At 44.5% G+C, this 22644-nt stretch overlaps 1 protein-coding gene and 6 non-coding genes across 8 annotated transcripts in view; 3 read left to right on the top strand and 4 right to left on the bottom strand.

The window, feature by feature from the left end:
• The window catches only part of plcg2 (phospholipase C, gamma 2), a 40091-nt gene that overhangs the window by 15086 nt on the left and 2361 nt on the right, over positions 1–22644 (bottom strand). For both annotated transcript variants that reach the window (XM_030096082.1, XM_030096083.1), the window contains 11 exons: positions 4117–4322; positions 3831–3980; positions 3603–3696; positions 3402–3449; positions 2267–2351; positions 2104–2184; positions 1980–2023; positions 1654–1726; positions 1211–1312; positions 1013–1131; positions 31–116 (listed from right to left, as the gene is read on the bottom strand). In XM_030096082.1, the coding sequence (XP_029951942.1) occupies positions 31–116; positions 1013–1131; positions 1211–1312; positions 1654–1726; positions 1980–2023; positions 2104–2184; positions 2267–2351; positions 3402–3449; positions 3603–3696; positions 3831–3980; positions 4117–4300 (1066 nt within the window). In that variant the 5' untranslated portion in view covers positions 4301–4322. The remainder of the gene's footprint in view (positions 1–30; positions 117–1012; positions 1132–1210; positions 1313–1653; positions 1727–1979; positions 2024–2103; positions 2185–2266; positions 2352–3401; positions 3450–3602; positions 3697–3830; positions 3981–4116; positions 4323–22644) is intronic.
• On the top strand, positions 9574–9656 carry trnal-cag (transfer RNA leucine (anticodon CAG)). The gene has a single exon. It is a non-coding gene; the product is annotated as a tRNA-Leu (tRNA).
• Positions 10117–10199, top strand: trnal-cag (transfer RNA leucine (anticodon CAG)). Its single transcript has one exon. It is a non-coding gene; the product is annotated as a tRNA-Leu (tRNA).
• Positions 11499–11581, top strand: trnal-cag (transfer RNA leucine (anticodon CAG)). The gene has a single exon. It is a non-coding gene; the product is annotated as a tRNA-Leu (tRNA).
• Positions 13250–13332, bottom strand: trnal-cag (transfer RNA leucine (anticodon CAG)). Its single transcript has one exon. It is a non-coding gene; the product is annotated as a tRNA-Leu (tRNA).
• On the bottom strand, positions 15234–15316 carry trnal-cag (transfer RNA leucine (anticodon CAG)). Its single transcript has one exon. It is a non-coding gene; the product is annotated as a tRNA-Leu (tRNA).
• Positions 15793–15875, bottom strand: trnal-cag (transfer RNA leucine (anticodon CAG)). The gene has a single exon. It is a non-coding gene; the product is annotated as a tRNA-Leu (tRNA).

Genomic DNA, 22644 nt, shown 5'->3' with positions numbered 1-22644 from the left:
GGCCGGGTTCGAACGGCTCTGGACACTGACGTTCCACGCAGCGGCATCCCAGCCGGAGGCAGCGGACGTAGGCCTCGGTGGACGACTCGCTGCGGAGCTGGTCGCCCGTCAGGTAGCTGTGAACAGGAAGAGTCACAGCGAGCGGCCAATGAGGAGGGAGGAGGGGCGGAGTCACAGCAAGAGGCTAAGATGCTCTACAGTCTGGATGTTAGAGGAGGAAGATGCTCTATTTACTGTGTGTGTGTGTGTGTGTGTGTGTGTGTGTGTGTGTGTCTGTTTCTGTGCGTGTGTTTGTTTCAGTGTGTGTGTGTGTGTGTGTGTGTTGTGTTTTGTATGTTTCAGTGTGTGTGTGTGTGTTTCAGTGTGTGTTCCTATGTGTTTCAGTGTGTGTGTGTGTTGTGCGCATGTGTGTGCTTCTGTGTGTGTGTGTGTGTTTTGTATGTTTCAGTGTGTGTGTGTGTGTTTCAGTGTGTGTTCCTGTGTGTTTCAGTGTGTGTGTGTGTTGTGCGCATGTGTGTGCTTCTGTGTGTGTGTGTGTTGTGCGCATGTGTGTGTGTTTCTCTGTGTGTGTGTTGTGCATGTGTGTGTTTCTGTGTGTGTGTGTGTGTATGTGTCTGTTTCTGTGCGTGTGTTTGCATTTCTGTGTATGTGTGTGTGTTTCAGTGTGTGTATGTGTTTCTGTGTGTGTTGTGTGCGTGTGTGTGTGTTGTGCATGTGTGTGTGTGTTTCTGTGTGTGTTTTGAGTGTTCCTGTGTGTGTTTATTGTTTGTTCCTGTGTGTGTGTGTGTGTGTGTGTGTGTATATGTGTGTCTGTGTGTATGTTTGTGTGTGTGTGTGTGTCTGTGTTTCTCTGTGTTTTCCTGTGTGTGTGTGTGTGTGTGTGTGTGTGTGTGTGTGTGTGTGTGTGTGTGTGTGTGTGTGTGTGTGTTTCTGTGTGTGCGTGTGTGTGTGTGTGTGTGTGTGTGTGTGTGTGTGTGTGTGCGTGAGCGTGTGTGTGTGTGTGTGTGCTGACGTGTTGTGTGACGAGCTGATCCAGTAGTGGGACAGCGGGTTGTTCATGTCCAGGTTGTTGATCTGGGAGAACTTCTCGTCCCACAGCGAGTTCTCCTTGGAGAACAGGAACCCCAGGAACTGTGGAGAGACGGGCACGGAGGGTTTAGCGGCGTGGGCTCCCGGCTCCGCCCCCGCACGGCGCCGCGGCGCTCCGTACCTCGCTGACGGTGAACTCGGGGTCGTTGGTCTTCCTCATGGTGTCGTCGATGAAGGTGGTCATCAGCTCCCGGACCTGGTTCAGGTCTCCGGCCCACGGCTCCTGGGGACGAACAACCAGAACCGCCATGTCACACACACTCATCTCTTTTTTAAGTCTGAAAACATTTCTGTGTAACTGGAGCCCGAGACACGAAACGACGACAGGAGAAGAACCCAGGTGCTGCTAAAGGACGAAGTTCCTCAAAAAACAACTTGAAACACAAAACAGCCGCATGATGAGGCTGTTTTGTGTGTTAAGTTGTTTTTTGAGATTGCAAAGAGGAAAGAGAATTCAGAAAAAACACAAACAGTGTGTAGATTTACTGCAAAGAGACAGAAAATAACCACCAGCAGCCAGATCATCAATCCGCTGATCTAAAATAAATACAGCTGTGATTTCACCTTTTGGTGGTAGATGAGGAATCTCTGGAAGTCATGCAGCAGAACGGCCGAAGCGTCCGGTTTGTCGGTGTTACTGTGAAGAGAGGAAACCGTCTGCGTCAATAGACGAAGCAGAAAATATGTGAATATAATGAAATACCTAAGAAAAACATGAAACACATTAAAAAAGAATCACAAGGCAACTACAGAAAGACAATGAGACAAAAAAAATACAAATACCAAACCACAGACATAAAACAGACACAAAGTGACGAAACAAACAGAAAAATGTTGAATAAATACATAAAAACAAAAACAACCACAAAAAAACGACAGGAAGAGCTGACCCCAGAATAAACGGACACGACTCCTTCTTGAACTCGTCCAGGATCTGAAATAAAAACAGGTTTAAAACGGGAAGAGAGGCGACAGAGAGAGTGAAGGAGGAGAGAGAAGGAGTGGCTGAGATACTTCGTTTTGCTCAAACAGGATCAGGTTATAAAACTTGTGGAACTGCTCGAAGTCCAGACGGTCCTTCTTCGCTCCGACTTCCTGCAGAGACACGAAACGTGGAGCTGAAGCAGAATCTGTCCCAGAGTCTGGGTTCCTGAGGTTTCGGGACTGAATTCAGTACCAGGAACTTGTCCTTGAGGGTCCGGGAGTTGGGAGCTTTGCAGTTCATCAGCGGGAGCAAAGCCTTCAGCTCCTTGATGGAGATGCTGGGGACAGGAGACAGGGGTCAGGGGTCAGGGGTCACAGGCTGAGGCCCGTTTCTAACGAAAATGCATCGTTTCCTCATTTTTCTTTAGGAAAAGTTCCACGTATAGACAGAAAAGTTTTGAAAAGAGTATCCGTTTCCATGGAAACAGCAGAAACCCCGAAAATGACGTAGTTAGCATGTTGGATACGGAGTTGGTGCAGCTGGTTGTTTTGGTAAAGAAGCAGGCAGACAGAGGATACAAATACCAAGAGACAGGGCAACTCTGAAACTAGCAAGGCCAGGAGAATCTGGACCAGGACCAGGAGAATCTGGACCAGGACCAGGAGAATCTGGACTGGGAATCATGACACTCTGGAGGAAAACGTTGCAATCGTCCATCTGCTGCTCATATGCCAAACGACTGTTCACTACGCATGTGCAGTAGCAGCATTTCATAAAAGCTGTTTCACCTGTTTCCAGAGCATTTTCAAAAAGTTCCACCTTGTGTTTTCAGTGACTCTGCACCGCTGTCATGTGTATTTTCATTTGAAACCATTGTCGTTCTGTATGATAGCGTTAGCGTTAGCATAATGACTAACAAAACGCTGTCCCAGGTATGCTAACTGTCATTTGATAACAGAGTTAGCTCCCTTCGTCACACGAGGCCGAACCTGGAATGAAACGTCCGTGAATTAGCCAACATGCAGGCTAACTAGCCTGAAGCTAACAGAGGCATCGCCGGCTTGTTTGGTTTGGTTATGTTGCCAATCTAAAAAGCTCTACTTCTTTATGCTCTTCACTGAGAAAGATTTTGCATATCCGTAAGATATAATATGTTTCTACTTCCATTTAATGGCGCTCGGTCTGTTATTGGACACCTGGATCTACAGTGGTTTGCTCACTGTGCTGTTTTCAGGTAATTTTCTTAGATTTTAGTGATTGTGTGCTTTAGTCTTCTGAGGCCAGGTCGAATGCAACATTGAAATAATTATAGCAGAACAAAGTCTTGCTAAATATTACTGGTGTGTGTGTGTGTGTGTGTGTGTGTGTGTGTGTGTGTGTGTGCTACCTGTTTGTCTTGGTCTGATTGACAGAGTACATCTGTTTCCTGAGCCAGCTGGATAGAGAACAGCAGAGAGAAAACAGATTTACCACATGGATCTGAGATAACCGTGTGTGTGTGTGTGTGTGTGTGTGTGTGTGTGTGTGTGTGTGTGTGTGTGTGTGTGTGTGTGTGTGTGTGTAATCCTCTCAGATGAAATGCTTCTACCTCTCTATGAGAACCGGAGTGGGAGCCGTCAGAGTTTCCTCCCTGAGCAGTTCCAGTCCGATCAGCCACTTCTGAGCCTCGTCTGCAGTATCGGCTGTACACACACACACACACACACACACACACACACACACACACACACACACACACACAAACACACACACATACAGTAAGATCCAGATAATATGAACTGACGCCCAGGTTATAGAGCCTCGTCCTCCCACTGACCTCCCAGGCTGAGGGTGTTGAGGGTGAACTGGGAGCCGTAGAAGATGGTGAAACAGGTGTTCTCATCGTGTTTGTCCTTCCCGTCTTTAAAGCGCTCGAAGTCTTTGGAGTTCCTCCCCGGACGAATCTCTCGGACTTCGAACAGATCCACTGAAACACCACGAGCACAGAAAGTCTGCTTTGTTTCATCAATATCAGCGAGTTCTGTCAGAAACGTGACACTGAAGTTATTGTCAGTTACTGTGTGTGTGTGTGTGTGTGTGTGTGTGTGTGTGTGTGTACTCACGGACGCCGTCGGTCCGGTCGGCGGTGCGAGTCCACGCCACCTGCCGGGTCTCCATGATGACCTGCACGGTGAGCCGCTCCGCCTTCTGCCGGAACACCGTCATGACCACGCCCATCTCCAGGTCCCGCTTGATCACGATCTTCTTGTACTCCGTCATCTCACCCTGCCGCGACGCCCGAGCCATGTCCGCCACCGAGCCGCTCGAGCTGCAACCAGACCGAGCGGTTAACCAGAGCAACCAGGTAACCAGACCAACCAATTAACTAGACAGATACTACCAGTCAACCAGGGCAACCAGTTAACCAGATAGACCGGGTAACCAGATCAACCAGTTAACCAGATCAACCAGTTAATCACATCTACCAGTTAACCATATCTTCCAGTTAACTAGGACAACCAGCTAACCATATCTACCAGTTAACCAGATCAACAAATTAACCAGGAAATCCAGTTAACCACATCTACCAGCTAACCAGAACAACCAGTTAACCAAATCTACCAGTTAACCAGATCGACCAATTAACCAGGGAAACCAGACCTACCAGTGAACCAGACCGATCAACTAACCAGAGCTCCTAGTTAACGCGATCAACCAGTTAACCAGATCTACCAATTAACCAGAACAACCAGTTAACCAGCTAACAGCAGCAACGATGAAGGAGTGCAGGGATAGGTGTAGCGGGTGGAGAGATCAATGAGGGGCTGAATGGATGAATGGATGAATGCTCCTCTCTGCTGACAGACTGGACGCTTTGTGTCCTTTCAGCTCAGAACATGAACCGAGTTTCCTGCTGGAAGAAAAGCGGCCTTCATATCTCATCAAATGTTTCCTTGTGGCCGCCGTGGATTCCTGGTTCATTTGCCTGCTATCAGTCGACTGGCTGTTAATCATTGAACTGCCCGGACTGAGCCATCAGATCTTCAACGTGAAGACGGAGCAGAACTAAACAAAGCGGTGGACGTGCTGCCTGCCGCTCGCCGCCGACCGCCGTCCCTCCATACGGCCTCCGCCAAGGACGGCAGCTCGGATACTGTATGTGTGTGTCTGAGAGACGATGTGCATGTGGGAATATAACAGCCATGGTGCACAAACTATCAATAAGACAGTAGTAATAATGGGAAGGCATCATAAAGTGGCATCAATAGTTAATGAGGGTTGATAAAATACCAATAATAGTGAAAAACTACAATTAGAGCAATAGTAATAGTTGAAAAGTATGAATTAGGTATCAATAAAGTAATGATAATAGTTAAAAGTATCAATAAAAATAGTTAAAAAGTATCATATAGGAATAAAAAATGGCAATAGTAGTATTAAAGTATTAATAACTCATCAATAGTAGTGGAAAAAATATCAATAAAATAGCAGCAATAGTTGCAAAAGTATTTTTTAAACGTCAATAAAGTATCAATCAAGTAGTGGTTATAGTTCATAACTATCAAAAAAGTAGTGATAACAGTTAATCCAGCTGGAGATTAATAATAGTAATTATAAAAAGAGGCAGTGTGGTAGTTGGATTGCCTGACTGCATGTCACGAGCATTTAATAAATGATCAAATGGAAGATGTGGTGAAGCAAAAATGAACCAGAGAAGAGAAAGATGTCCCAATAATAAAACATAAAACAAACATAAATGTGACACAAGTGACTAAAATGAGGCTCAAAACAGCCAAACCTGGCTGAAAATGTAAAAATGAAACAAAAGATTCATGAGAGAAAACAGACAAGAGAAAGACCACAGAAGATCGTCAAAATAAGGTTAAAAATGCAAGAAAGTGGAGACTTAAAGTCACATAAATGAGATAAAAAATTATGAGACTTGACAGAAGAGTGATATATGTTAATGAATATGTTCATTAACTGAAGAATGAAGAGAAGAAGCTGAAAAAATTATACACAAAACAACCAAAATGAAAATTCAATTAAAAATATTCACAATAGAACTAAACCAAAAATTGACCAAAAAATAAGCAAAATAAATCCTACATTTAGCACAAATAAATCAAACTCCAGCAAAAACAAAAAGAAATTAGATTGAATAGTGACAAAAAACACCAAAAACCAAGAAAAAAAATTCAGTAAAACTTCACATGAAAGTGCAGCAACGAGGCAAAAAGAATCAGAAGAGCAGAACATAAACCTCAAATGGTGACTAAAGAAATGCATGAAGAAACATGAAATCATTAAATTTGCAAAACATGATGCAAAGAAGTGACAGGAACGAAGCATAAAGTGGCTAAAATGAGATGAGGAAGGAAATGTGTGCACAGGATCGAACACGCAAATGATCTGGGACATCAAAACAAAGCAGCCTTACTGGGGGGGGGTCAAAGTTCAACAGTACTGCGCTCCGAGTCACGCTCTACTGCGTTCCCACGGGTTTCTGAGATCCTGGCAGACGGACTGGGTCTGAATTCTCAGCTCCTGTGTGTGTGTGTGTGTGTGTGTGTGTGTGTGTGTGTGTGTGTGTGTGTGTGTGTGTTCTGGACCTGCTCCGCCGTCAGGACGGCTGAAACGTGAAGCTGAAGTGCGGCGTCGATCATTAACCGACACACTTCTGCTGAGTTCCCGGTCGAAACCCTCAGCTGGGAGGAAACTCCCCGACCGCGGCTCAGACCCAGGAGGCCGCCGCACTCGCTCTGCGACGGCCGTGTCTGAAACCACCGTCTGCCGACAACTCCAAAATCCACCGCATGGAAACACCCGAAAACACCACTGTCTGTTGACACCTCCAGAGAAAAACGCTTGTAAAAACTGTCATTTCTGAACACTGGAAGTCACTGCCAGTGAACACTACATCTGTGACCACTTCCTAAAACCACTGCCTGTGTACACTCCTGAAAACCATCACCTGTGAACACTCTTTGAAAGCATTGTCTGAGAACACTTGCAAAAACCAACAAGCATGATCACTCTTATCAGCCATCAGCTATGGACACTCCTGTAAGACCACTATTCGAACACTCTAGAGAACCATTGTCTATGGACAACTCCCAAAGCTTTGTATGTAGACACATGTGAAAACCATTGTCTAGGAATACTCATGAAAACCATCATCTGAGGACACTTAGGAAAACCATCGTGCATTATCATTCCTTATAGCTCTCATCTTTAACAAGGTCTGATAGAGGTGGACGATATGGCCCAAAATGTTATCACGATATAGGTCTTAATTTCGGTCGATACGATATAATTCAGATATCGATATAAATGAAACAAAAGCCTCAGAAAAACTGTTAAGAATCATGCATATAATGTACTACCTCTGAAACTAGAAATTATTCATCCAGGAAGCTCCTCCAGTATAACATTTTAGAAATAAAAACTACAATAAATTAAATGTTTACCTTTTATTTAAGAAATACGACATAACTGTCAAATAAACAGAAGTTTCACCTTTTTCAATATAAATAGCTTTAACTTTACACTTAAATACAGTTATGTTTTTGTTATAGATTCAAACGAAGGTGCTTCAACCAGGAAGAAAAATGAAAGTGCTCAGAATTACTGGAATAAACAGAAAAAAGAGTGAACAACTACAAACAAATATTACTGGGACAGGGAATTGAAATAGCTGCCATACACTCACCTTTTCAATACTAATAGCTTTAACTTTTAAACTACAACACAGTTTTTCTGATAGATTTAAACAAGGGTGCTTCAACCAGGAAGAAAAATAAAAGTGCTCAGAATTACTAAGGTTAAGTACAGAATTACTGAAGGTTGTAGTGATTATAGTGACACTGCAGCGAATCCCTGTACTGTTTTTTTTTTTTTTTTGTGGTATTTGTCTTCACTGTTTCAGCGTCTTGTAAATTGTAGACGGTCCCTTAACCCTGCAGCACCAGAATCTAAAGCATGGGCTAATGTTTACTACTTAACTTGAAGGGGCAGCATTGCGCTAAACAATCGTACAGCCTGCCGGAAATCATTAGAAGAAGAAGAAGAAGAAGAAGAACCCCCGCAGCACTACGGCTGCTCATATAAATCAATATTGTTTCTGATGCTTCATAGACAGATACTTTTAATAAAAACGAGCTTGTAGCCTGTCGTCCAGCTCACAGCGACGGGATGGAGGCGCCCTTTGTATGTTACTGACGTTTTGTTAAAGAGTTATTGAGACCGAAAGTCCGCATCTGTCAATATGACACTGGCTTTACTGGACTGTTCAGTGAATGATATACCTAATTCATGGCCACGAATTAGTATTTCGTGCGCACAATTTATTATTTCATGGCCACAAATTAGCTTGTGGAAGCTTATTCAGTCGGGTTTACATCACAAGTTCTCATTTTAGAGCTCAAACTTACCGCGGTGGAACTTAGCTTGTAGCATCAGCTGAGGACAGCCAGCTGTGCATGCCGAGTAGTGATCACTCTCTTGCAGTGCTTTCTGTTCGGCTTGAATCAGCGGCGCCGTGAACAACGATTGTGAAACACATACTTTAATGCACTATATTGAAATATCGAAAATTTGTTTAAAACTCATATCTTCGTTATTGGATAAAAATATACCGCGGTATATATTGCTATCGAAATTCTGTCCAGCACTAAGGTCTGATAAATAATCTGGGGCCAGTGGGCCAAGGGTGCTGGAAGGACCTGGACCAGGTCAGGGCGACCAAACAGGACAATTTCAGTTTTGATTTTGTTTATTCTTAATTTAAGTCCATCCATAGTTTAATGTCACTCATGCAGTGAAACACAAATAAGAGAGTCTCTGGACTGGACCTTTAAAGGTACACCTGAGCTTTTCCAGCGTTCACAGCCTGCTGGTCGTCCAGAAGACACTCACACAAGACATCCCCACAGATTTGTAGCTTGTTCTTCTTCCATGTCCTCTCTGCCCGTCTACAAACACGTCTGAGCTGCGGTGGACTCAGCCAGCCGAGGTTCCACCTGTGGCTTTGCAGAGCAGGCAGTGAAAGTGAAAATAAAACTGGTCAGACAGAGGTATGTGGCACAACTTCAGTTATTTTCACATTTAAACCGTAACGACAAAACAAGGTCCTAAATGCGACCTTTCCTTCACGGACCATAGTCTGTGAACACGACTGGAAATCTCAGTGAACATTACGGTAAACCACCGCATATTAACACTCGTGAACTGCTAAAACACACACTTCTCAGAACTCGTTTGAAAACACTCTGGATAAAACCTCTGCCAACATCATCTTCAACAGCACTTCTGAACGCCGACATGTGTCAACACACGAGCAAACCATCGTCTGCGGACACGCCTGACAACCACTGTCAGTGAACACACCAGAAAATCATGTCCTGGGAACTGTTAAAGTATTGACAGTGAACAGTTGTGAAAACCGCCATCTGTGAACCCTTCCGGCAGCCGCTACACGTGAAAACCACTGTCGACGAACACACAAGAAGAAGACACCGTGAACAGGAAGTGGTGACACATAGGGCCCGAGATTTGATCCCAGGGACCAGCTGCTCACAGTCAGGATGGCCGAGCGGTCTAAGGCGCTGCGTTCAGGTCGCAGTCTCCCCTGGAGGCGTGGGTTCAAATCCCACTTCTGACAGACAGCTTTTAATCTGAAACCTCAGTGTCTGAACTCTGAATTGTGGCTTACAGAAACGTCAGGACAAAACACCAACTTTCAGGAAAGGTTCGTAATTGCACGGCACCGTGCTGAAAAGCACGTTTAGCATGTTGGGGTACTGGCAGGTGCTGTTAAAATGGAACTACACCCACAATCGGTGTCGGACAAACTTTTTCAGGCCACAAGTCAGTCATTCACAGGCACTCTGCCCACACACACATTCACACCTACACTTAGATGACGGGCACACACGCGTCCACACACAAGACAGTGTGAGTGTATATGAGTGAAATGAGCGTAGCTGGGGCCAAGACGGGACACCCATCTGAACACTGCAGGTTAAAACCACTGTCGATGAACACACAAGAAGAAGACACCGTGAACAGGAAGTGGTGACACATAGGCCCTGAGATTTGATCCCAGGGACCAGCTGCTCACAGTCAGGATGGCCGAGCGGTCTAAGGCGCTGCGTTCAGGTCGCAGTCTCCCCTGGAGGCGTGGGTTCGAATCCCACTTCTGACAGACAGCTTTTAATCTGAAACCTCAGTGTCTGAACTCTGAATTGTCGCTTACAGAAACGTCAGGATAAAACACCAACTTTCAGGAAAGTTTCGTAATTGCACGGCAACGTGCTGAAAAGCACGTGTAGCATGTTGGGGTACTGGCAGGTGCTGTTAAAATGGAACTACACCCACAATCGGTGTCGGACACCCATCTGAACACTTCAGGTTCAGATCAGTGTCTTCTGTTGGGACTGCTGTCCGCCACCAGCTCAAGGCGTTCACACCTCAAAGTGTGTGCAGCGTTTCCTTGTCAGACCGCAGACACACTAAGACGTGTATTGCCTGCTCGTATCTGTCTTCAGGACTCCACAATTCACCTGACACAAGTTACTGCCCGGTGTGAGCATGGTCTATAGCACGCTAGCGCTGCGCGATAGACATCGTCTACGATAGAATCATAAATGTTGTTTTGACGATGAGCGGTGTTACGTTATTGAGTATTTACAGTCGCATCAGTCCACTGTTAGCATACTAGCCTAGCCACTCGCGTCAGGAGGTTGTTAGCATATTAGCTTTGTCAACAATTGACAGTATGGAAAGGAGGAATATAGTATGAGAGAATTTTTTTTTAAATAATTTACTTTGCATTTCACATATTTGTGTCTTAAAGACAGACTGTGTTATACGTTGGTTATGGACAGTGGTGTGTATATCGTGCAACCCTATAGCATGCTCAACATGTAATCTCACCGTCAACCTTGTGCTGAGTTCAGAGATCTGCGCGCAGATTTCAGGAGCAAATAAACTATCTAAGACAATACTTTGGGTAAAGTATTACAAAGCATCCAAACTCCATGGCTAAAACTTGGGATTTCTCAGCATTAGAATTCATATTTTATTGGTGCTTCATCTGAAGCAGAACTTTTGCTGTTGTTGATCAGCGTTTGTTTGCTCTCCAGCCAGGTCTCTAGCAGTCAGGTCGCCAGCGACGAGGAATCCGCGGTCAGCCAGAGAAGTGAAATACGGTGAAATTTCGGGCCGCACCTTAGGTCAATTCGTGAATCCAACGACTATACATGTTATTGCCATCGGGAGACAGGTTTCATTCATGTAACGCAACAAAGACACGTGTTGTCAGCTGCACTGTTGACAAAGCTTTTTGCCGACCGGATGCCTCCACAGACCACGTGATTTCTAAGGACATGTTGGAGTCCTCACCCCTCCCCCGCTGAGCGTCTAATTCCTGGTGTTTCTACAATTTACATACCAATGGTGAAAAAACCTGCTGCACTAAAAAGCTTGCGTATAGACTAATTCAGTCAGGATGGCCGAGCGGTCTAAGGCGCTGCGTTCAGGTCGCAGTCTCCCCTGGAGGCGTGGGTTCGAATCCCACTTCTGACAGAAAGCTTTTGTGCTAAGAAAACGGCATTATTTGACGCGATCCTTCACGTGATCTTGTAAACTGCTGTATGGTAAAATCACACGCTTACTCCTTTGTGTTCATCTGTCCCTGCAGTGCTCTACAGGAACCTGGGGGGGCAGTATTGGTCACTCTTTACATCCTGCACGGGAACAGAACAACGAAAATATGCACGAGAATGTGAATGAAAGAAGCTAAATACATACTTCCCAGTTTCCAAAATTTGGTAATATTTCGCTGAAAATGAAACAGCAAAATGCGTTAAATGAAAGTTCCGTGAAGCTCAAGTCTCATTCCATGGCTGCACTAAAGCCGTTAGAGATGTTCCGATAGCATTTTTTGCTCCCGATACCAATTCCGATACTTTTACTGTGGGTATCGGCCGATACCGAGTACCGATCCGATACCAGTATTTTATAAAATAATACCATGCCTCGCCTGCAGGACTGTCACATGATCATCACGGGGGTGAGGCCTGGCTCAGGTTAAACCCTCTAAAACATGAATCGATACAGCAAATTCAAGCCATTTATTTTTAAATAGAACAGTATAAAAAACAGCAGTGCAAATATAATTGAACTAAATCAATCTAGGAATATTTTCAATCATTTAAAGTACAGCCCCAATATTTTTAAATTAAAGGGAATTTAGATAGAATAATATGAAACAGTAGTGCAACGACAACTTAAATAAATCTAGAAATATATGTTGTTGCATTTTGAAATTGAAGTGCAGACAATATTGTTAAATGAAGTCATTTAGATAAAACTGTATAATTAACAGTAGTGCATCAGTAACTTAATAAACAAAGCTAGGTTTTTTTTTAATTACAGTGCAAACATAACATAGTAAAATGAACAGGGCATTTAAATAGAACAGTTAAAAAAATAGTTCAACAGCAACTTAAAAGATTACTTTCCAAAATGTTACAGTCCAAAACCAACCTATGAAGTTACATTCAAAAAATAAAAATCCAAAGAGCAGAAGCTGCACTCTAAACAAAAAGATAGGCTTCTTTAACGAGCGCTTTACGTCAGTCACCTGATCCATTCTTCTTCTTCTCAAGAACAGCAAGTTGCAGCACATTGGCGTGGCAAAGAACTGTGTCAGAGCTAACGACCAGCAGATGGCGGTAGTGCAACCAACAGGATGCAAGCTGCCGTAAAATATTACAGAAGAAGAAGTGTCAGTGCTAACGGAGCTAAAGGAGCTAACATAGCTAACGTAATTGACCCGTAAATAGATTACTAATTTAATTAAAGGCATGGTATCGGATCGGTGCCTGGACTCCAGGACTCGCCGATACCGATACCAGCATTTTCAGCAGTATCGGCGCAATTTCCAATACTGGTATCGGAATTGGAACATCTCTGAAAACCGTGCATGAAAACCTTCAACACCGACACCGTGGAGCCGCTGGACCGTCGGGTACCACAGAGGATAGCTGATTAAAAGTAAAGTGATATACTAGTGACAAAAAGACAATTACTATTTACAGGACTACTAAGGTTTTGGGAGTGAACTAATTTTTGAGAAATACAGCCTCTCCAGACCACTTATCAGGGTCGGACTGTGGTGAGGCTCCATCCTACGGGCAACACGTGAGTACAGATCAGACTTCATTCCACAAGTCAAGTCTAAAAGCTGTCTGTCAGAAGTGGGATTCGAACCCACGCCTCCAGGGGAGACTGCGACCTGAACGCAGCGCCTTAGACCGCTCGGCCATCCTGACTGTGGGCAGCTGGCCTTCCGCCTCTCAGTGGAGTCCCTGAAAGGGGAAACTGGAGCCTGGAAACCTCTTCACCGCTATTTAAAGTGTGAGTGTGAGAGAACCCGCCAGCGGCAGAGTGTGAACTCCTTCGTTACATAACAGTTTCAAATGAGACTTTCTATTTCAGAGGTACTTTCTCGTTTTTGAAATCATTTTAAATACGGTACAGTACAGGACTGCCTCATTTCCACTGATCTGTATTTTCCGAAAAAAAAGTCTTCAGCTGACTTAAAATGCAGCAGCAAGAGTTCTGACGAGAACCAGCAGGAGAGATCACATCAATATTATCGTGTCTTCACTGGCTTCCTGTTAAATCTAGAATAGAATCTAAAATATTTCTTTTAACCTATAAAGCTCTGAACAGCCAGGCTGTCGGTCCCATGTGGTCCCAGGAGAACACTTGGTTCTCGGAGTGCTGGTCTGCTGGAGGATCAATCAACGGCTGATCCATTGATCTAAGAGACAACCTGGACCCAATGACTGCAAAATCTTCCTAACTTGGCATCAATCAAAACAGCTGATCTATTGACCGGTCGAGACACCCCGGATCCAATGGGTGCAAACAGTTTGCTTAACCCCGGGCTTCCAGTTTCACTTCACTTCTCTCCTTTCTCACTCGACATGTTTCACTACTACGTGTTATTAACCACTGTCTCTCTTGTAGTCTATGAACTCTCTCTCTCCCTACACAGACACTTGTACCGCTTTCCCACTGCAACTAGCAGGTCGAACTGTGTTTTTGACCCGATAACAATCGGCTTTTGACTCCATTCCCACCGCCTGCAGACCCGGGTCTAACCGCCTGCTGGCGACCTGCGACGCTGCGTTTTCCCACTGATGGTGTCACACGTTGATGACATCACCAGCACGACGGAGCAAAACGAAAGCAAACAATGAGCGGAACACGCCCCACGGACCAAGAGAAGCTCTTTGATCTCGCTATCTTGACAAAGGATATCTCAAGCTTTGCCTAAAAACAACAAGCGCGCTAACGTAGCCGCGCTACGTTGACGTCATCACGTAAATTACCGCATCGACCCGAGTCTGCCTCTCACACTCCCTTTTGCCCCTCCCACTAAAAGCCGATAGAAGCCAAGCCGTTAAAAACCCGGGTCAAAATGCCGATTAACCCTTTCACACTGCCACGAGGAGCCGATGATTAGCGGGTTTAAACGGGTTTTTTGGCCAGTGTGAAAGGGGCTTTGGTGGGGTCGGCCGGACTGTGTTGAAGCTAGCACAGTCCCAAGTCTTAAGGTCCGTCCATGCTTCACATGTCCGCGTGATGTAAAAATCGTCACGAATTCCTGTCCGCTAGGGTCCGCGCAGACCGATCCGCGGACGTCCGCGCAGCAGCCAGCATTTGAGACCGCTTTGCGCGCAGATCGTGGCAGTCTACGCATGCGCCAGAGCGCCACAGCCAACAAAACATGACGGTAAAAGTAAAAGTAGACGGAGCTCCAGCCTGATGGCTCCACTTAAAGACACCGAAAGAGTGAAAAACTCGTGGAAAGACAGAGAGACTCTGTCTGGAGGGAGGAGAAGGTCTGCAGACAGAAGTGAAAGTAACTAATCGCTCCGGCGCCGCCCCCGCGATTCAGAAACAGGAAAAAAAGGCTAAATAAACTTTAATACTTAACGAGTGTACTGACAATGTATGTGCTTAATCTTCTCTGCATAATCTGTAATAAAGGAGCAGATAAACAGTCTGTAGAGCCGGAAAAGCTTCTCGAGAGTACGGGAGAAAGCGCACGGGCATCGGTGGTGCGTGGACACGGAAACGTGTACATGTGAAGCATGGACGAGCCTTTACACAGAAGTGTCAGATTCCATTTCACACATGAAGGATAAGTTCAAAAGGTCTCTGTCAGAAGTGGGATTCGAACCCACGCCTCCAGGGGAGACTGCGACCTGAACGCAGCGCCTTAGACCGCTCGGCCATCCTGACTGTACCCCCCAGTTACGGCTAACAGAATGAAACCACGGGGCCTCATTTGTCAACTTCATGTGTTGTCAGGGTCATGGGAAAGGAGTTGGCATTTCAGACCACTTCATCGGGTTTTACTCTTCCTTGTTCAACAGAAGCAGGCTGAATGTTGGAGGATAAGGAAGTCAGGTTAAAATCACCGGGAAGAGGATGACGAAGAAATCGAAGGCCCACCACATTCTCTAGAGAAACAGGGGGAATAGGCGAGGTTCTGGAAACACTCGGGCATTGACGGCAGAAATACGGCAGTGAGCGTGCTCAATGCAGTCCAAATAAAGTGCAGTTCCACCGACCATGAGCAATCAGAACAATGTTTTCCTCCGGAGATTCGCAACAGACACTCCTGAACCCAATAACATTCCACCTTTACTGCAGGCAGTCACATGACCAGCTGGGTAATGTGTCCCGACGACTGCACATCAAGTTCAAAAGCTCTCTGTCAGAAGTGGGATTCGAACCCACGCCTCCAGGGGAGACTGCGACCTGAACGCAGCGCCTTAGACCGCTCGGCCATCCTGACTGTGCTAGTTAGGCAATTATGCGACGAAGTGTAGCACACACTATGACAAAAACAACCAGGAGGCTCAAGACACACTTTCAAAATGAAAACGAATTAATGCGTCTGTAGCTCAAGTCGTGCAAGTCGTTCCAGTTCCATGGCACTGAATTCTCCACAGGACAAAAACAGCAACAAAACAGGCCAAATAAAAGCAAAACAGCAACGTCTGATCAATAATCGGGAGGACCAAATGAGAACACAAAGGAAGGAAGGAAGGAAGGAAGGAAGGAAGGAAGGAAGGAAGGAAGGACACAAAAACTAAGAAAAACTGGTTCAAAACTGAAAGAACCATTGAAAGAACAACCAAGTGTTGATGTACACAAATCCATCAAAAGACACATATATATTAGAAATGATTGTCAAAATATCTGAGAAGACCAAAACGAGCCACAACAATGTGGATAAAAAGAGACAAGAGAATCTGAATGCATCACAATAAATGTAATATATGACATTAATATACACAACAAAAAAATCTCAAAATACCACAAAATAGCACAGACAGTAATGTGAAAATGACCTGAATTTAAACACATCACCCGGAGCAGTCTGGTTCTGGAACTGTGGCCATGAAGGCGTCCCTTCATCAAAGCCGTAAAAGCTTCACGAAAACTTTCAGAAATAACAAAAAAAAAAAAAAAAAAAAAGAGGACTAAAATTAAATGATTAACTCACCAAAAAAGGACCCCAAACTGGAAATGTGGCAAAACACAACGCGTTCAGATCGAATCATACTCAACTCACAAAAACATGAACTAAACCTGCAAATTACCCCTAGAATAAGAATAATATCTACTAGACATACAAACTACAGACGAAGGAAAGAAAATGATCTCTAAACTATATAATATACTCTTATCTATTCTATTCAACATGACTCATTAGAAATAAGCGGGAGATGGAAGGCAGAGGCAAGTATGGACAATTCTCAGGATGATTAACAGAATGTTGTCTCGAGACACACCTGGTTACTGATGTGAAAACTTCGGGAGAATTGAAATGAAAAATAATCATTAGACATTTTAAATATGAAATATTCTAACCGCTGCTGCCTTGAACCATCACATGGTTGAAACCACAACCGCCCTCATACAATTATAGGGATTCAAAAAGTCTGGGAAATTTATCAAATGGAGCAGATCACACTGTCATTAGGACTTCAGGAAGCTACCTTCAGCAAAAGACGGGAACGATACTGCCTTTACTGCTGCTGCTTTACATCAAAATACTGCCATCTCTCCTCTGGCTGGGAGCCATACCCATAACCTTGTGCTGTGGAGTGGGTGTTGTTCGTTTTATATATGATTGTTATCTGTTTTTTTTTTATATCTTGTGTTGTTTTTGTAGGATTGTAAAAGTTTATATACAACTGAGGGAAAGGAAAAGAGATTGAATTATGTTGTGAAGTTGAAATGCTTATACTGTATTATTTTTAAAGAAAAATCTAAAAAAAAAAAATAACAATAATAACTAGAACTGCAAGCAGTGCTCATAGGGGGCCAAGCCTCCGGCGCAACTCGGACCCCGGACACAGCGGAGCCCTCAGAAGCTCGCCACGAGGGACCCCGGGCTCGGGGCGTGCGTCGGGACAGGAGCCGACGTCTAACCCCCGCCAGCAAGGCCCACGTCACGCTCACCATACGCAGTGCAACTCTGATCAACTTTCACGTCACTTGATGTCTCTGTTTACTGCGCCCCCCTTTTCCCCAATTTTGACCAAAGTTAACGCACAGCCTCTGGCTGAATCAGACAGAAGTGAATCGAGTTCAGTGTTGAGAACTCTGATGTTTTAACCACACAGAAACTGCTTTGAAAAGAGTAAATTACTCAGAGATCATGCCGTTTCCGTCCGTCTTTCAGACACCAAGTTCCTACCATGAGTTGCTGCTTGGTTTTAGTCATGTCAGGTCACTGAGTAGACACACAGGCTGTTTTTAATACTGTCAGTGAAAAAAGACAGTCTGACATTGTAAACACAATACAGTTGAGGTCAGAGTGTTACATGCACTTGTAAAGAATATAATGTCATGGCTCTCTTGACTTTCCAGTCATTTCTACAACTCTGATTTTGCTCTGATAGAGTGATGGACTCTATACACAACTTCACCCCTTCCTGAACTTCAGGATTTTCCTTGTTTCCTGTCTTTCATGGTAGGAAAAGCTGATTAATGCAGGTGTGTCTGACCTCTGTAACAACTTCAGACACACCTGTATTAATCAGCTCATCCTATCACGAAAGACAGGAAACAAGGAGCCTGCTGAAGTTCAGGAAGTGTTTGAGTTGTGAATAGAGCCTATTGGACCAAATACTTCTTTGTCACAAAAACATTCATGAAGTTGTTCATTTGCAATCTCTCAGTTCACACAGAGAAAGCCTGCTTTCACCACAGACACTGCTCACAAACAATAAACTCCACCATGTGGCGACTGTTGGTTACTACACCTTTACTGGTTATACCCCTAAATGAACTATGCCTGTTTATTCCCCTTTTTTTAGTGATTTAGTAGCAGAAGTGGGCATGGCCTATGTCCCATGATGCCACTGTGCTAATGGAACATGTCGACATCAAGTTTAAGAAGATGTGATTTGAAAGGTAAAAATTACGGGTCAAAATGCGTTTTCATGAGTTATAGCGCCACCTAGTGGCCAATGTTCACCAAAATGGGCTGATAGACCCACAGTCATATGACAACCAAGCATCTCAAGTCTGGTGGTGTTAGCATTTATTATGACCAAGATCTGTGAAGCCTTGTGTTTAGCTAGCTAGCTGGTAAAGTTTAGTCAAGCCCACATTACGCATATTTTGTCGTAGCAAAATTCTTTTGATAACGTAAGGTCAGACCCTACTGAAGACTTTATCTGCTGCTTTTCATGCAGATCGGACAAAGCCCCCAGACGGAGTTCGGAAAAGTATGTTTTTTGGTTTTTGCTATCTCGCGAAAACAACTAAAGACATAAATGGGCGTGGCCTAGCCCAAATGATTCAGTTCTACTCAGGGAATTCGAAGATGTAAGTTTTTGGAATGTGCGACATATGGCGTGGGAGTTATAGCCCAAAACGCGTATTCATGAGTTATGGCGCCACCTAGTGCCCAATGTTCACCAAAATGGGCTTATAGACTCACAGTCACATGGCAACCAAGCATCTCAAGTCTGGTGGTGTTAGCATTTATTATGACCAAGATCTGTGAAGCCGTGTGTTTAGCTAGCTAGCTGGCATATGTTAGTCAAGCCCACGATGCGTACATTTCGACGTAGCAAAATTCTTTTGATAACTTTAGGTCAGACCCTACTGAAGACTTTATCTGCTGCTTTTCATGCAGATCGGACAAAGCCCCTAGACGGAGTTCGGAAAAGTATGTTTTTTGGTTTTTGCTATCTAGCGAAAACAACTAAAGACATAAATGGGCGTGGCCTAGCCCAAATGATTCAGTTCTACTCAGGGAATTAGAGCACGTAAGTTTTTGGAATGTGCGACATATGGCGTGGGAGTTATAGCCCAAAACGCGTTTGCATGGCTTATAGCGCCACCTAGTGGACGATGAAATTGATTTTTAGCGTAGTGGGTTGCGTCAAGGTTCTGAACCTTCCCACTCAATTGCAATGCCCTCCCATGTACGGTTGGGGCTGCAGTTGGACACCATTAATAGGCCACGCCCACTTTGACTAATCAAGATTAACTTCAAGATATTACCTCAGGAGTGAATTAGGATCATACCTACCAAGTTTAGTAAGCATCGGTCATGCCGTTTAGGAGATATAAATTTCCCATCTTTACAGCGCCACCTAGTGGCCAGTGCTCGCGGTATTGGGTTAATCCACCCACAGTCACATGGCAACCAAGGATCTCAAGTTTGGTGGCGTTTGCATTTATTATGACCAAGATCTGTGAAACTTTGTGTTTAGCTAGCTAGCTACTAAAGTTTAGTCAAAAACAGTTTCCGCATATTTTAACGTAGCAAAATTCTTTTGATAACTTAAGGTCAGACCCTTCTGAAGACTTTATGTGCTGCTTTTCACGCGGATCGGACAAAGCCCCTGTACGGAGTTCGCAAAAGTATGTTTTTCAGTTTTTGCGATCTAGCGAAAAAAAACTCTAGGCGGAAATGGGCGGGGCCTAGCCCACGTGATTCAGCTCTACTCAGGGAATCTGAGGACATAAGTTTTTTGAATGTGCGACAAACGGTTTGGGAGTTATGGACCAAAACGCGTTTATGTGGCCTATAGCGCCACCTAGTGGCGGACTCGTTTGATTTTTTGCGTCCTCCGTCGGACCATGGTTTGGGACCAAGCCACCAAGTTGCACCGCCCTCCCATGTACGGTTTGGGCTGCAGCGGGACTTTTACACACGGAAAAATAAAAATAATAATAATAATAATAATAATAAAAATCCGACCAAATACAATAGGGTTCCCAGCCTGGCTGGCCTGGGAACGCGTATGCGATGCATACGCGCTCCCGGGCCATCCGTGGCTTGGCCCCCTAACTAGAACTGCAAGCAGTGCTCATAGGGGGCCAAGCCTCCGGCGCGACTCGGACCCCGGACTCAGCGGAGCCCTTAGAATCTCGCCACGAGGGACCCCGGGCTCGGGGCGGGCGTCGGGACACGAGCCGACGTCTAACCCCCACCAGCAAGGCCCACGTCACGCTCACCATACGTAGTGCAACTCTGATCAACTTTCACGTCACTTGATGTCTCTGTTTGCTGCGCCTCCCTTTTCGCCAATTTTGACCAAAGTTAACGCACAGCCTCTGGCTGAATCAGACAGAAGTGAAGTGAGTTCAGTGTTGAGAACTCTGATGTTTTAACCATACAGAAACTGCTTTGAAAAGAGTAAATTACTCAGAGATCATGCCGTTTACGTCCGTCTTTCAGACACCAAGTTCCCACCATGAGTTGCTGCTTGGTTTTAGGCATGTCAGGTCACTGAGCAGACACACAGGTTGTTTTTAATATTGTCAGTGAAAAAAGACAGTATGACATTGTAAACACAATACAGTTGATGTCAGAGTGTTACATGCACTTGTAAAGAATATAATGTCATGGCTCTCTTGACTTTCCAGTCATTTCTACAACTCTGATTTTGCTCTGATAGAGTGATGTACTCTATACACAACTTCACCCCTTCCTGAACTTAAGGATTTTCCTTGTTTCCTGTCTTTCATGATAGGAAAAGCTGATTAATGCAGGTGTGTCTGAGCTCTGTAACAACTTCTGACACCTGTATTAATCAGCTCATCCTGTCACGAAAGACAGGAAACAAGGAGCCTCCTGAAGTTCATGAAGTGGTTGAGTTGTGAATAGAGCCTATTGGACCAAATACTTCTTTGTCACAAAAAGATTCATGAAGTTGTTCATTTGCAATCTCTCAGTTCACACAGACAAAGCCTCCTTTCACCACAGGTACTGCTCACAAACAGTAAACTCCACCATGTGGCGACTGTTGGTTACTACACCTTTACTGGTTATACCCCTAAATGAACTATGCCTGTTTATTCCCCTTTTTTTAGTGATTTAGTAGCAGAAGTGGGCATGGCCTATGTCCCATGATGCCACTGTGCTAATGGAACATGTCGACATCAAGTTTAAGAAGATGTGATTTGAAAATTAAAAATTAAGGGTCAAAATGCGTTTTCATGAGTTATAGCGCCACCTAGTGGCCAATGTTCACCAAAATGGGCTGATAGACCCACAGTCATATGACAACCAAGCATCTCAAGTCTGGTGGTGTTAGCATTTATTATGACCAAGATCTGTGAAGCCTTGTGTTTAGCTTGCTAGCTGGTAAAGTTTAGTCAAGCCCACATTACGCATATTTTGTCGTAGCAAAATTCTTTTGATAACATAAGGCCAGACCCTACTGAAGACTTTATCTGCTGCTTTTCATGCAGATCGGACAAAGCCCCCAGACGGAGTTCAGAAAAGTATGTTTTTTGGTTTTTGCTATCTCGCGAAAACAACTAAAGACATAAATGGGCGTGGCCTAGCCCAAATGATTCAGTTCTACTCAGGGAATTAGAAGATGTAAGTTTTTGGCATGTGCGACATATGGCGTGGGAGTTATAGCCCAAAACGCATATTCATGAGTTATGGCGCCACCTAGTGCCCAATGTTCACCAAAATGGGCTGATAGATCTACAGTCACATGGCAACCAAGCATCTCAAGTCTGGTGGTGTTAGCATTTATTATGACCAAGATCTGTGAAGCCTTGTGTTTAGCTAACCAGCTGGCAAAGTGTAGTCAAGCCCACGTTGCGCATATTTTGTCATAGCAAAATTCTTTTGATAACTTTAGGTCAGACCCTACTGAAGACTTTATCTGCTGCTTTTCATGCAGATCGGACAAAGCCCCTAGACGGAGTTCGGAAAAGTATGTTTTTTGGTTTTTGCTATCTAGCGAAAACAACTAAAGACAAAAATCGGCGTGGCCTGGCCCAAATGATTCAGTTCTACTCAGGGAATTAGAGTACGTAAGTTTTTGGAATGTGCGACATATGGCGTGGGAGTTATAGCCCAAAACGCGTTTGCGTGGCTTATAGCGCCACCTAGTGGACGATGAAATTGGTTTTTAGCGGAGTGGGTTGCTTCAAGGTTCTGAACCTTCCCACTCAATTGCAATGCCCTCCCATGTACGGTTGGGGCTGCAGTTGGACACCATTAATAGGCCACGCCCACTTTGACCAATCAAGATTAACTTCAAGATATTACCTCAGGAGTGAATTAGGAT

This window comes from Salarias fasciatus, chromosome 7, assembly GCF_902148845.1.
Source record: "Salarias fasciatus chromosome 7, fSalaFa1.1, whole genome shotgun sequence".
NCBI lineage: Eukaryota > Metazoa > Chordata > Actinopteri > Blenniiformes > Blenniidae > Salarias > Salarias fasciatus.
This window is presented reverse-complemented; position numbering and strand designations above follow the sequence as displayed.